Source organism: Chelon labrosus (assembly GCF_963514085.1).
Source record: "Chelon labrosus genome assembly, chromosome: 2".
NCBI lineage: Eukaryota > Metazoa > Chordata > Actinopteri > Mugiliformes > Mugilidae > Chelon > Chelon labrosus.
Genome location: NC_140338.1, coordinates 3938575 through 3953506, shown reverse-complemented (window position 1 = coordinate 3953506; position 14932 = coordinate 3938575). Strand labels below are relative to the sequence as shown.

The window sequence follows — 14932 nt, the reverse complement described above, 5'->3', positions numbered from 1 at the left end:
CTTTCTAGTGAAAGCAGGAACCAGCTGCTTGATGCCGGTACAAGCCTACAGCCATACGCCGAACATTTAGACTGTCCTGCCTCTTAAGGTTCAGCTAACTGCATGAACAGTGTGTGCACGTCGAGGACAGAACAACAACAACAACGAGAAAATAAACAGACATCTGTGCTCATCTTGTTCTTAAGTCTCTCGCCTCAGGTGAGAAGATCCTCTCTATGTATGTCTGCTGCATAAAATAAATAATCTCATATATGAATATAAAAGCAGATTACGTATTGCAATGCCTCTGGCCAGCAGAACAGAAGATATGCGACTATGGTGGCCTAAACATGAAAATGTTAGCCATTTAGCCTAAAAAAGATAATGTTAGCCATTTTATTAGCCTAAAAAAGATCACGTTAGCCATTTAATTAGCCTAAAAAAGATAATGTTAGCCATTTAACTAGCTTAAACAAGATAATGTTAGCCATTCAATTAGCCTAAAAATATAATATCAGCCATTTAATTAGATTAAACAATATAATGTTAGCTACTATGTTAACCTAAACACCATAATGTTAGCCATATAATTAGCTGCTACGGTATAACTTGAGCAATTTTAGCCTAAACAAGCTAATGGTAGTCTCATGAAGATAACAGAAGAAACAGCACCGACGTAAATTACTACTGTTACTCTTCTGTCCGTCACCATATTAAGCCCCGCCCAAACGATCTGATTGGCCCAGCAGATCTGTGCTGGAGCAGAATCAGATCTGTCAGACAACTCCAACCCTGTCCACGCTTGCCACGGGAAAGACTTTTTAATGAGACGGCATTATGCCAGGGCTGGAATGACTTCCACGCTTTGTACGCATTTCGTCTGCATAATAAAAATAATCTCATATATAAATATAAGATAAGATATTCCTTTATTTATCCCACAGTGGGACTACAACCACCAACTAAGACAAATAATGTGTCCCCTGAGGGCAGGCCATGCTCCTGATTGGACGAAGGATGAATCATATTAAACACGACTCTGCGTCTGCTTCCAGGACACTGAATCTACTCTTCGTAAGATGTATGGATGAAAACTGAGCTCACATATGCTGCATCAGTCTCTGTGGGCTCAGAGACACCACTAAAAAACAAACCAACACAAACAGGAGCGTCCAGCTAGGATGAATAATAAACCACAGCTGAGGCATGTCAACCTCTTAAGCCCTAGGGTGCTGGGAGGTGAAGCTCACCCACATAAATCAGGAATATCTCCAAAACTATCAGGCCCATATTCATGACCTTGGTCTCTATGGATAGGCAAGACTAAAATGTCTTCTAGATAGTAGAAAACACCCTGACAGCAATGATGTGATGCACATAAATGTACTCATTCATCAACCCTTTGACTAGAACTGGAACAAGAGTTTATTTGGATAACCACATTGGGTTTTTACCTCTTGAAAGGGATTCTGGCTTCAAAATACTACTGACTCCCACTACAGGAGGCAGTGTACACACAATACAACCTTTGGACATTTTATTTAGCCTGTACATCATTAAATTCTACCATTTTGCACATTATAGAATCCATAAAAATTATGATATTTAATCCATGTGGCTGTTGTTCACTATGAGCTATGCACCACATGGTGACTTGCCCGACAGACACAAGGCTAAGAAGAAGAATTAATGGCTGCTTCTACCTCCTCACCAATCGAGGCAGAGAAAAGAATGAGCTTGTGTGAGACGAGTTTTAGGGTGGTTGACTCTTTGGTCCAGGAAATAACAAGAGGATTTCTAGAGAAATCTGTGACCCTGTGTCTTTTCATCTAGCACGAAAGTCAAGACAATGTTTGATGTGAACACTGGAATATGTCTGCTTTCTTTTTTTCTGAACCATTCCAGTTTAATCATGGAAACAAAACATATTGATGTGGGTACTTACAACTCTCCAGCTGCATGATGCAGGTCTGAACATCCATTGGGAAATTCTTCAGATCCATGGGACATGACAGAGTTAGCGTCAGTCTGAAAGTGAAGGGAAGTGATCAGTACTGTACGAGTGTATTTATTATTCCATATTAACACAGTTTAGTTTAGCAGAGGCTAAACTTACCCAGGAACTGAACGACACCTGAGTCTCATTACATTGATTGGAAACACTTCTGAACAGATGGACTCTGATTTTTACCTTGAAATTAACTTGTAATCATAGAGGTGAACCTCACTCATATGTAATATTGGCTAATTTTCCAGAATAAACAAATGCACAAGTATAATATTTCTGTTTCATGTGTTTGATTGGGTTCTCTTTGTCTACTTTCAGGTGAAAATCTGCTGATGTTTTGAGTCATTTTTGTGAAGAAATATAGAAAATACTGAAGTGACGGAAGGTCCCCAGTGTCGTGCTCACCTTATAGAGTACAAAACGTTGCCGTTCTTAAATATCCTGAGGAGTTTGTTGTCTGTGGTGACTTCGTGAAAGTGGGCTCCCTTCTCGTTGGCGAAGAACAGATCTGGTTTCCATATAGAGTCTAACATAGAGGGGTCCAGGTCCAGAGAGTCATCCGGGTACTCGGCGTACGCCAACCTGGGATCGTTCCATTGCTGACGGAGGAAGATGTTCACACGGTAGTCCTGCAGACGCAAGTTACAGAAACATTAGAGACACATTAGACAAATATTTATAACCTGGGGAGGAGGGAGGAAATCTATTCTTCACATCATTTCATGAAGTTCTTGGGATCTTAACGCAAAGTCTGAACAGTCCTTTTGGCATTTTGATATTTTTTAGTCTTTAAACAGTGTTCTTCTTCTTCTGGATCTGGTCTTGTCCCGCCTGTTTTATCGAGGATGCATCAGGAGGTGGTCCAGCACATCTTTGCTGGAGAATCATCAGTTCCCAACAGAGAGACTCCAGACCGACTCTCCTCCACTGATAAATATTTTGTGACAAAACATCCAGGTGTTAATATCTTATTCATTTTGCGTCGCGTCTCTAAAGAGAGCAAACAACGCTGGGATTATTCACGCTCCAGATTCGTCAGTGTCTCAGCGCTCAGCGACGCAGAAGCATCCAATCAGAGCAGGGGGCTCAGTGATTCACTTCCTGCCTGCGGTGATCCATACAGATGTGATCTCTGCTGGCAGGTAGAGAGGCCGGCGTCTCAGTCATCCACTCTCTCTGACCTTCCAATTATCACAGTGTCACGGCAACATGCGCTAAACACGCAGTCTTAAAGCGCTCTGCCAGGGGAAGACCATACTAATGCCCCATCTGTGTGCCGGGAACTAATTCCACTCATGTGAATATGGATGTATGTATACGTGTGCACCGAGGCTTTATCCTCTCGACATCCAGGCTTTTAAAATTATGCACATGAAGCAGACACGCAATACTAAACAAATAAATAAATAAAAAAGAGGAAACAATCAGGTCGTGCTGCGTTTACTTCTTCACACTCAGGTCTTATTGTAATGAGGAAGAAGCTAAGAAAACTATAAGCTGGGAAGAACTACTACTGTTAGGAAGCTAGGAAGAGCTACTATTAGCTTGGAGGCTAGGAAGCTAGGAAGAGTTGCCATTAACTGGGACGCTAGGAAGCTAGGAAGGGGTACTTTTACCTGGGAGGCAAGGAAGTCAGGAGGAGCTATGTTTAGCTAAGAGGCTATGAAGAGCTGCTATTAGGGGTGTGACGCTCGAAGCTGACGTTTCGAAACAGGGTCGAGCTTCCGAAACGCAAGTGTTTCGAAAAGTGTTTCGAAGTGTGGTTCAAAACGCCCATGTCACGTGACCATGGCTAAGTGAGGCTTCGTGGTGTTTCAAACTGGTTTCACCTGGTGGCACACTTGCCGAGCCGAGTAATTAGCCAAGTCCCACAACGCTTAAAAGTCATTCAAACATCCTATCTTCGTGGGTTTTTTGTGAGGAGAGAGATTTTGAGAGATAACGACATATAGAGACTCCAAAACAAGAAACAGATAAAATGCCAAGACGGCAGAACAACTGTTATTCTTAAATAAAAATTTATGTTGAACCTGATTAGTCTAACCTGCTTCATTCATTTATCCTTTATTTCCCTACAATATGTTCCCCAAAAAAATAAAAGCCTGGGCCATAAGCATACATTTTAAAACCACTGTAACATTTTTCTTGAGTATATCCCAAAGGATAATATACTATGAAACTGAAATAACAAAACATCTGTAACTGGCAGTACATTTCACTGTGCATTGTACTATGTATAACTGTGCATGTGACAAATAAAACCTATCTATATGAATAAAATGCTCAATTTACTCTAGGGATAAACTAGTTCAGACATTTTAAGCATCAGCAGGGAATCGAACCTCGGCCGTTTAGGCCGCGTGCATGTGAGTTAACCACTGAACCACCTGGCGGTTGACGAAACATCGCGTTCCATGTCGCTTATTTATATTCTTTGTCTGAAGCAGTTGTGCTTCATGGTCAAAGTGTGATGTTAGCAAAACAGGCCACTAGATGTCACCATGGAGTTACGCGTGTCGGATTGTTTCGAAGCCTCGACACAATTCCGGCGCAATTGCTTCGAACGTTTCGTTGTTTCGCAAAGCCTCGTTCTGCCCATCCCTAGCTGCTATTATTTTGGAGACCAGGAAGCTAGGAAGAGTTGCTATTATTTTGGAGGCTAGGAAGCTAGGAAGAGCTGCTATTAGCTAGGAGGCAAGGAAGCTAAGAAGGGCTACTTTTACCTGGGATGGAAGTCAGGAGGCGCTATATTTAGCTAGGAGGCTATGAAGAGCTACTATTAGCTGGAAAGCTAGGAAGCTAGAACGAGCTACTATTAGCTGGGAGGTTAGGAGAAGCTGCTACTATTGGCTAGGAAGAGGTTGTATTAGCCAGCCACTAGTCACGGCAGCATGTACTAAACACACAATCTTAAAGCGCTCTGCCATGGGAACTAATTCCACTCATGTGAATATGGATGTATGTATACGTGTGCACCGAGGCTTTATCCTCTCTACATCCAGGCTTTTAAAATGATGCACATGAAGCAGACACGCAATACTAGATAAATTAATAAATAAATAAACAAGAAGAAACAATCAGGCCTCGCTGTGTTTACCTCGACACGCTCAGGTCTTATTGCAATGAGAATGCTGGCCATTTTAAAATATGTGAGTAGCTTCACACATTTTTTATTTCAGTGTTAACAGTGGATAAAATCAGATTACCATTAACTATATAATTGTCCAGATAACTGAACAACAGAGTGTGATAAAATACAGTAAACTTATTTCATAAATGACAAATTTCATTCAGATTTCTGTAAACAGAAAATAAATACACAAGAAAAAGCGTTTTCAGTTAGGTTATAAAATCCAGGTGCTGGGCTCCATGGAGCTCAGGGTTTAACTTGAAATGGTTTCAGAACAAACCTGTCATGTCCCTGTGGAGGCAGATAAACACTGACCCACACACAGGATGGATTAAGGATGGAGAGATTGAGTGAACAAATGAAAAATAGAGTTTAACAACAGTAAATCTGTTTAAGACCAACCTGGATCTAAGCTGTGTGTGTGCGCTCTGGTTTCTGTTAAGCTGTGGGGGGCAATTTTTCATGGATTACTAATGTTGTGAAGGCATTTTTCTAGGTTGAACAATGTTTTTAAAGTTGAAACTGCTATTAGCTAGGAAGCTACGACAATTACCAGTGGGAGGCTAAGAAGCTAGGAGGAGTTGTATTAGCAGGGAGGCTATGAAAAGGTACTATTAGCTGGGAGGCAAGGAGGCTAAGAGGCTAGGAAGAGCTACAGTTAGCTGGGAGGCGAAAGCTATGAATAATTACTTTTAGTGGGAGGCTAAGAAGCTAAGAGGAGTTAGTATTAGCTGGGAGGCCAGGAGGCTAGGAAGAGCTACAGTTAGCTGGGAAGCTAGGAAACTAAGAAGAGGTACTATTAGCCGGGAGGCTAGGAAGATAGCAGGAATTACTATTGGCTAGGAGGCTATGAAGAGGTACTATTAGCTGGGAGGCTAGGAGGCCAAGAAACTATGAACAATTACTTTTAGTGGGAGGCTAAGAAGCTAGGAGAAGTTACTAAAACATGCTTCCTTTCATTGAGGCACACTCCATAAAGGTGCTAAGTGATTAAACTTTAACTTCAAATGTCATTTATTTTTTCCATTTTCATCTTTCTGGACTGATTTGTGAAGCATATTTAATGTGTGGTCGACGTGTTGAGGTTATGTCACGGAGTGGCATGCACATAAAATGACAGATGGTCAGAAGAGAAAGGTCCTAATCCTAATGTGACATATGGCATCGGTATGCACTGCTCTCAGCATGAACTGTGCTTCACAGCCGCCACGCTTGATCCTTTTACTTCCCGGCTCCTGTCGAGGATCAGGAACTTTAACACATGCCTGATATGCCCATAAATTCTTTGTCTAAATGTCACCTGAACGAGACAAATTATCTGTAATCTGTGTTCCTCATTCAAAAGGGAAACAGGAAGAGCTACAATTAGCTGGGAGGCTAGGAAGCAAGGAATAGCTACTATTGTGTGGAGCTAGGAAGCAGAAAGAGCTACTATTAGATGAGAGGCTTGGAAGCTAGGAAGAGATACTATTAGCAGGTAGACAAGGAAGCTAGGTTGAGTGGTGGGAGGCTAAGAAGCTAAGAAGAGCTACTTTAGGCAGGAGGCTAAGGTAAGAAGAGCTACTGTTAGCTGGGAGGCTAGTAAGCTGCTATTAGCTGTTATGCTCATGTGTGAAAGATAAAAACGTTTATTAAATGTTACACTAACACTCAAACCAGGTCTGAACACGTTTTAACCCACAAAGAGTCCCCACAAGCTAATTTAAAAAAGACCACACACACACATACATGCACACGCTGTCAATCATGAAAGATTCATGTGAGTCTGCTAAATAATAAAGTCAAATGAAAGCAATATCGTACATTCTGAAATGTCTTGTGACAGTTGATGCTTGGCAGGCAACCACATCAACACACACAGCAACACACACACCAGCACATAGCAACACACTCATACAAATGGCATCTCCGTCAGAACAACTCCCTGTGGTGCAGATAGCACTTAGACCTTGTCACCTCTAACATCCATCCATCATGTATTTTGTGTCTTCCTTAAAAGACGATGTTACCATAGGAAGAATTGCTATTAGCTGGAAGGCTAGGAAGCTAGGCAGAGCTAATATTAGGTGGAAGGCTAGGAAGCTAGGAGGTGCTAGGCTAGGAAGCTAGGCAGGGTTACTATTAGCTGGAAGGCTAGGAAGTGCTACTATTAGCTGAGGCTAGAAAGCCAGTAAGTTTTTTTATTTATTTTATTTAACCTTTATTTAACCAGATAAAAGCCCATTGAGATCAAGATCTCTTTCACAAGGGTGACCTGGCCAAAAAGGTCAGCAGCACGAGGCACAACAGCAGCACATGTCAACACAGACCACAAAGAGCAACAGACAGAACAAAACATGCAATCCTAGAGATGCAACAGCAGTCCCAGTCAGAGACGTGGGAGCAGTAGCACAACAAACAAATCAAGATTTGAAACACAGGCACTGTTCAATGAATTTCTGCTGCCTGTCTTTCAGGATAGAGCGGAAGGCTCCAAGTGAAATCAGTTTAGAGAGTTTTAGCTCAGTCTGTGGAGTATTCCATGCCAAAGGGGCGGCAAAGCTGAATGCTCTTTTCCCAAATTCGGTCCTTACCCGGGGAGCAGTTAAAACAAGGGTTGAACAGGAACGCAAGGCATAAGAACTGCTTGTTTTCTGCAATAAAACACACAAATAGGAAGGTATCAAGCATATCTGCGTGCACTCAGAGAAGGCAAGTTCGATTTCAAGTACAATTCACAATGGTGGGTGAGGCGACTACGCCCTGTGACGAATCTCAGTGCCGAATGAAAAACGGTGTCCAAAGACTGGAGACATTTGGATGACACATTCAAGTAGAGCACGTCCCCATAGTCAAGAATGGGCAAGAAGGTTGCTGTCACAATTTTCTTTCTGACCCTGAGAGAGAAGCAGGTTCCATTTCTAAAAAAGAATAGTGCTACTATTAACTAGGAGGCTAGGAGGCTAGGAAGAACTATTATTAGCTGGGAGGCTAGGAAGCAAGGAAGAGCTGCTATTAGCTGGAAGGCTAGGAAGCTTGGAAGAACTGTTATTATTTTGGAGGCTATGGAGCTAGGAAGAGCTATTAGCTCGAGGCTAGGAAGCTATGAAGTGCTACTATTAGCTGAGAGGCTAGGAAGCTAGGCAGAGCTGCTATTAGCTGGAAGGCTAGAAAGCTGTGAAGTGCTAATTAGCTGGAAGGCTAGGAAGCTATGAAGTGCTACAAGTAGCTGGCAGGCTAAGCCTCCCAGCTAACAGTAACTCCCTAGCCTAATAGCAGCACACGTTGATTCATATTTCCACCTTCTATCCTACTTTATTGTGTCCTGTCCGTCAATTGAACCATTTCTGTCTTTGTCACGTCCAGACCAGGTAGCAGCCGCTTGTTGCCTCCGTGTTCATTTGATAATTTCTCTGTATCCATGGTTACATGTTCCAGCGCGACATATATTCAGGGATGTCTGGTCTGTATGCACTGAGCTGTGTTTTAACCATGATTTGAATGTGTATTGAGTTTTAAAGGGAAGTTAAATAATTAGAATGGCTCTTAAAGTCCTGGAATGATTCACAGATGGACCTCGTGTCTCTTTAAAGTATTCGCTGTCAGACTCGGTCAACGTCTTCGCTGCACATCTGCTATTCCTGTCTGCTCGTCTGTCTCTTCAGATTCCTGTCTCCGTCTCTGCTCGTCACCGTGTCCTCCTGTCTTTCTTTACTCATTATTTGGGTCTTTGGAGGGTGAGAGTCCCTCGACCTAATCTTAAATAAAGAACACCCTCAGTGCTCTGTGGTCGTGTTTGACGTGTTAGAGCATCAGTAGATAAAATGTTTACTCGCGATTCATCGCATGATTTCTGTAGTTAATGTTATCAACGTCTTTGTTTTCGTCTTCATCTTATGATACCTCTTCATCTTCCTCTTCTTTTTCTTCTTTGACATTTTATTCATCTTCTTCGTCTTCGTCCTTCTCTTTTGTCTTTGCTTCTTCTTTGTCTTCTTCGTTTTTATCATCATTTTCTTCTTTGACAATTTCTTCATCTTCATCTTCTTCATCTTCTTCTCTTATTCTATTTCTTCTTTGTCTTCTTCTTCTTTTTCGTCCTCTTCTTTTAAACGACCAGAAGTGACTTAAAGGTGACTGACTGACTGACTGAACGAATCTTCCTCATTAAAGCAGATAAACTTCTGTGAAACACCTCCAACCAATGAAAAGTTCACAGGGTCAATGAAGGGGGCTCTGCTACTCACCATGGTGGTCTCAGCAATGGAGCCAAAGCTGTTGATGAAGATGTTGCAGGAAACGTTGACAGGGGGACCTGCAGAGGGGCAAACAAATCCATCAGACAGAGTTTTCTTCCTGTCCTCCAGCAGTTTTACTCACTGCAGTCTTCACAGCATTCAGCTACAGCAGAGCAACTTTCTGCAGGAGTTCTTCTGGATGTTTTAATGGAAAAATGTTACCATAGTTACCAGATGTGCAAGGAAACAAGAAGCAAGGAAAGGAGTCAAACAAGATGGCCACACACATCTCCAACATATTTTGGCTTCACTTTTGTTTAGTGTGGATGAGTCTTTACATTCAATGCGTCTATCTATCTATCTATCTATTGCCTGTGTTAATGGTGGTTGGCTAGTGTAAAACCTGCTAAAAACTGACTAAGAAAAAAAGGATAAAGAGAAGAAGAAGAGGAGGAAAAAGAACTAGAAGAAGAGGAAGGAGGAAAAAGAAGGAGAAGAAGACGAAGGAAGAGGCGAGGAAGAAGAAGAAGAAGAAGAAGAAGAAGAAAGAGATGGAATGGTTTCCAGACGATGTTTCAAATCAGAACCTGAAGTTTATTTAAAGAATTCCTCCAATTTAAACTTCCTAATGTGTCTGACTCAGTATCAGTCTGGTGGTTAAACCACTGATGAGCCGTCCTTCATCTTGGAGAGCATTTCTGAAGCTCAGTGTGGTGTCTCTGGCCGCCGCCATCTTGACCCGACTCCTACTACCTCCCAGCTGATTCATCATTGCTCAGAGGTGGAGCCAAGGCTAAAGCTGTTTTAGTACCAGGATGCCAACATGTTGACTTAACATGAGGACTGGCTGACTGGCGGAGCCTCTAGTGAATGGTAGAGGAACTGTTGTTGTGTGTGCTCTATATTATTATTATAGTTAGACATAAGAAGACAGAGATACCTTTAAAGTTGGGTCTTATCCTGGCGTCGTATCCAGACGTCCTCCCCATCAGTTTGTCCAGGAAGTCCGAGGGAGACATTGGAGCCTGACGTGCCCTCGCAGCGTTGTCCACCTCCTTACACTGAGCCACACTGCCACAGAGACACAGGGACTATTAGGAATGGATGAAACATCTAACATCTAAACGTCATTTAACACAGTCTCAGGTCAATCAGGAATAATTCTGATAAATAAAAACACGACTCAGGACAGAAATGATGAAAAAAAGTTTTCCTTTAACCAAATAGAACAAAGTGTTGACGATGTAACGATATGAACATGGAGGAAAAACTAAAGACACGGTTCTGTTTTTCTGTATTTTTAGTTCTATCTATCATCTATCATCCATCCATCATCATCTAACCATCCATCCATCCATCATCATCTAACCATCCATCCATTCATCCATCCATCCATCCATCCATCCATCATCTATTCATCCATCCATCCATCATCTATTCATCCATCCATCCATCATCTATTCATCCATCCACCATCAATTCATCCATCTATCATCCATCCATCCATCCATCCGTGCTAAGGCCAGACTCTGGCTTACACATCCATATGTGGTCTGAGATCAGATCCTCCAAAATCATCCTGGGTGTGTTCACACCTGGAGTTTTGATGATGAGGTCTGAACGGGGCCCAGTCGTCTACCTATCAGATCTAAATTGAAACTGGGCTTTTATGTAGACGCTTTAATGTGTCTCAGACCAACTCCAGATGTGGTCTGAGATCGGATCAGTCAGATGCCTGGGCCACTTGTGACCAGATCACAGTATTCAACGTGAGGTCTGAACAGAGGAGGTTAAGTCCTTTAACTCCAAGTTCCATCTCATCATCTATGGAGATAAAACACTCATTCATCTCTCTAGACTGCAGAGCGCTGACTCAGAAAGACGCCGCTGGGACCCGAGTGTGGCGCTGCTTCCTGGTTGTTGCATCACAGTAGTGTCTGCAGGAGGGTATGAGTCATGTTCATCTTCCTCTCTCTGACATAACAGTCCACTCAGTGGCTCCTTATTAGATCCTGAATCGTTGTGATGAGCAGCGTCAGACTCTTGGCTCCGGACTCAAACCACGTTGCATGGATTAGGAAAAACTGTTTGAGACATGATTTTTAAATGATGCAACAGCACCAGAAGATTTTGTTCATCTACAGACTCAGACCAGAGTCCATCTGCCTCCAGGCTGTACTTTTACAACAATGGATGAAACTGGTGATTGTTCGGTGTGTGAAGACAACGAGTTTCCATGAGTTTCAAAAAATGGAGGTAAAAAAAGAAACAGGTGTTTGACCCAAGCTGGAATCAGTGTGGACAGCAACGTTGGAGACGTGAAGACATCTTGGTCTTCTATTTTGACTCTAAACATTCAGGACTGGAGACACACAAGGAGGAAATCCTGATAAACTCAGCTCTCAGATTCTAAGGTCCAGACAAAGTTCTGACAGAGCCCTGAACACTGAGCTCCATCACACAGCAGCCTCTTTGTTTTTTGATGGTGACACTCACATGTCATTTCCAATCAGATGCTAAGCGGCTTAGGTTGCCGTGGCGCCTTTCAGACCAAGTATTAACATCCATCTTAAAGTCAAGGTGTGAACACTGACCTGGTCTCAGTCCACATGTGGAGGTGGTTTTCGCCACATGTGACCTCCTTCCTTTGGTAGTGTGAACACACAATGAGTCCTGGGTCACATTAAAGACCACCTACTCAACAGGGCTGATCTGTGGAAGAGGAGTTTAACTCATTCATTTAACCACTATTAGAAATGATCACCTGAATAAGTGATGTCTGTTCATTAGTAATGAGAGACTTTTAAAAGATTCTGGCCTTGGAGCTCTTAACTAAGTAAAGAAGAAACTAATCTGAACTAGAATCAACTCACGAAAGGAGGATGGAAGCTTCCAAGGTTCAGTTCTAATCTGAGCTTTGTCTCAAAAATAAAGAAAAACTTAACGTGTGTGAGTCTTTACAGCTTGTTCCAAAATCTGGATCATCTCCCCAAGTCATCAAACAGATGTTCATGGTTCTAATCGAGCAGTAGGTAGAGATCCATTAGAGACAGCAGCTGGTACAATATTCTACTGACCACATGATGGCGCTGCTTATTTACAGACACACAAGCTGAGATCAGATCTCAAGTGCTGGCTGGGACGCATGTGGAGACACATTTTGATTAATACCAGGTGTGAAGACAGGTAGTAAAAGATGGACAGGTGAGATCAGATGTTAATTCAAGGTCTGAACGGGGTCTGAACACAACACCCAGCAGTTACCCTAGCCCTAAATAAGCTGATCAATTACCTCAGTGTTTCTAGACGACCTCTAGACCTCACAGAATGAAGTATGTGTTTATAAATGTTTGTGGAGTAAGAACCACAGATCAGGAGGAGAAAAAGGAGTAGAAAGTGAAGGCAATGAGGTGAAGGAGGAGGAGAAACAAAAATGAGGAGGAGAAGCAGAAGGAGAAGTGTTTTCTCCTCCATGTTAGTGTCCAGTCCAGAATGTCTAGAGTAGAAGAAGACGACCAAGATGTCTCCACGCCTCCACATGGATTCCATCTTGGTTCTTGGATCTTGTTTTTCTACCTCCATTTTTCTGTCCTTCCTGGAAACTCCTCAACCTGATGTTTACCCCTCGTGGAGCAGACATGCTCAGAGAGAATGGATTTATTCCAGATTATCACCAGAACCTGTACACCTCATCCATCAGTCTAGTCTGATCAGAACACCAGAGCAGGTAGCAGATAAAATGTATGGCTAATAAACAGCGTCACTGTGACTTCCCTCAGGATTCAGATAAACGGCAGATCACCTGCTCCCTGCGTCTACGATGTTAAAGAACCCCGGCATGTCTGTCTGAAGCTCTCTGGGGAATTATTTATAACTAGCTCTCTGATTATGCAACAAAGCAGCCTTATGAAGTCGACACGAAGAGACACACACAAGAGGCCTTTTGCATCTGGCCACGCTGAACATTGAAGACCTCGGTTTATTCCTGCCGTTATGTAACATCCTTCCTCAGAAAGTAAAACATTAGTGGAGTACAGGAGTGTTCAGAGCTCAGGGGCTCATCACAGCATCGTCCTCATCCATGCAGAGGGCTACGCATGCATTCACCCCGCTCTGTTGAGAGCTGACTAACCTCCTCCACCCAGAACATCCTCAGATATCCTCCTCTCCCAAGACCTCAAAGAAGTGGAGTGTTTTTAACTTCCATTTGAGAGTCTGTTTTCATTTTTTATTGGTTTAATTAGGGCTAGACAAGATGAGATAAGACGACAAGACAAGACAAGACAAGACAAGACAAGACAAGACAAGACAAGACAGACCAGACCAGACCAGACCAGGCAAGACTAGTCCAGACCAGACCAGACCAGAACTAAGGTGATGCCAATGGCTATGTTATGGTGAAGCCAAAACTGATACTAAAGGAGGAGATGCTAATGTCGGTGCTAATGGCAGTGCAACAGATGGTGCTAATAGCAACGCTAAAGAGGATGCTATTGGCGGCACTGAAGAGAATGCTAATAATGACGCTAAAGACAATGCTAAAAGCAACGCAAATGGCGTTGGTTAAGACAAACTTAATTGCGACGCATCGCTGATGGTGATGCAAATGTTGATTCTAATGGTGCTGCTAATGGCTAGCATGGCAGCACTGCTGCTTCTTCTGCTGCTTGCTTGGTGTCATGCACAGATATGCCACCAAACTCATTCAGCAACCCATTGACTAGAACTGGAGTCCAAAGAAATGCAACAAAGCACACATATTCTACAAAGGTTTTAGTAAAATAGAACCAGGCCAACTCTCCATTTGGACATTTGGATAAAGTACCCAAAGTATAACACAGTGGGTTTTTACCCCTTGAAAGGGAATCTGTCAACAAAGTACAACAGATTCCCTCTACAGGAGGCAATGTACATACAATTCAACCTTTAGTCATTTTATTTAGTCTGTACATCATCAAATTCTACAACATAATCAAATTGTGCACACTAAAGAATCCATAAAAATGTTGATATTTCCTCCATATGGCTGTTGTTCACGCATGTAAATCCCCAGGGAACCACCAAGGCATTCATTCATTCATTTATCTTCTGTAAGCGCTTATTCCTGTTAAGGGTCGCGGGGTCTGCTGGAGCCTATCCCAGCTGTCATTGGGCGAGAGGCGGGGTACACCCTGGACAGGTCTCCAGTCCATCGCAGGGCTAACACAGAGAAACAGACAACCATTCACACTCACACCTACGGCCCATTTAGAATCACCAATGAACCTAACCAGCATGTCTTTGGACGGTGGGAGGAAGCCGGAGTACCCAGAGAGAACCCACGCAGACACAGGGAGAACATGCAAACTCCACACAGAAAGGCCCAGTCGGCCCATGGATTAGAACCCGAGACCTTCTCGCTGTGAGGCATCAGAGCTAACCACCTCGCCACTGTGCCGCCCATCACCAAGTCATGTTTGATAAATTTTTACACAACTGTTCACAATTCAGAGTGAAGATACTGGGGTGGAAACTGGCGGAAAAGAAAAGAGGATAGACAGTCTGGAGGTCTGAGCAGTGACAGAGATTCACTGATGCAGTCAGTCATTTAAGCTCTGA

General features: G+C 42.8%; 1 protein-coding gene across 1 annotated transcript in view; it reads right to left on the bottom strand.

Annotated features, from left to right (window-relative positions):
* Positions 1-14932, bottom strand: part of LOC311506525 (glycine receptor subunit alpha-3-like) — a gene marked incomplete at its 5' end in the record, with an annotated part of 32499 nt that overhangs the window by 8021 nt on the left and 9546 nt on the right. Inside the window, 4 exons of the mRNA XM_084570512.1 lie at positions 1925-2007; positions 2393-2616; positions 9344-9411; positions 10275-10405. Of these exons, the coding sequence (XP_084426638.1) occupies positions 1925-2007; positions 2393-2616; positions 9344-9411; positions 10275-10405 (506 nt within the window). The remainder of the gene's footprint in view (positions 1-1924; positions 2008-2392; positions 2617-9343; positions 9412-10274; positions 10406-14932) is intronic.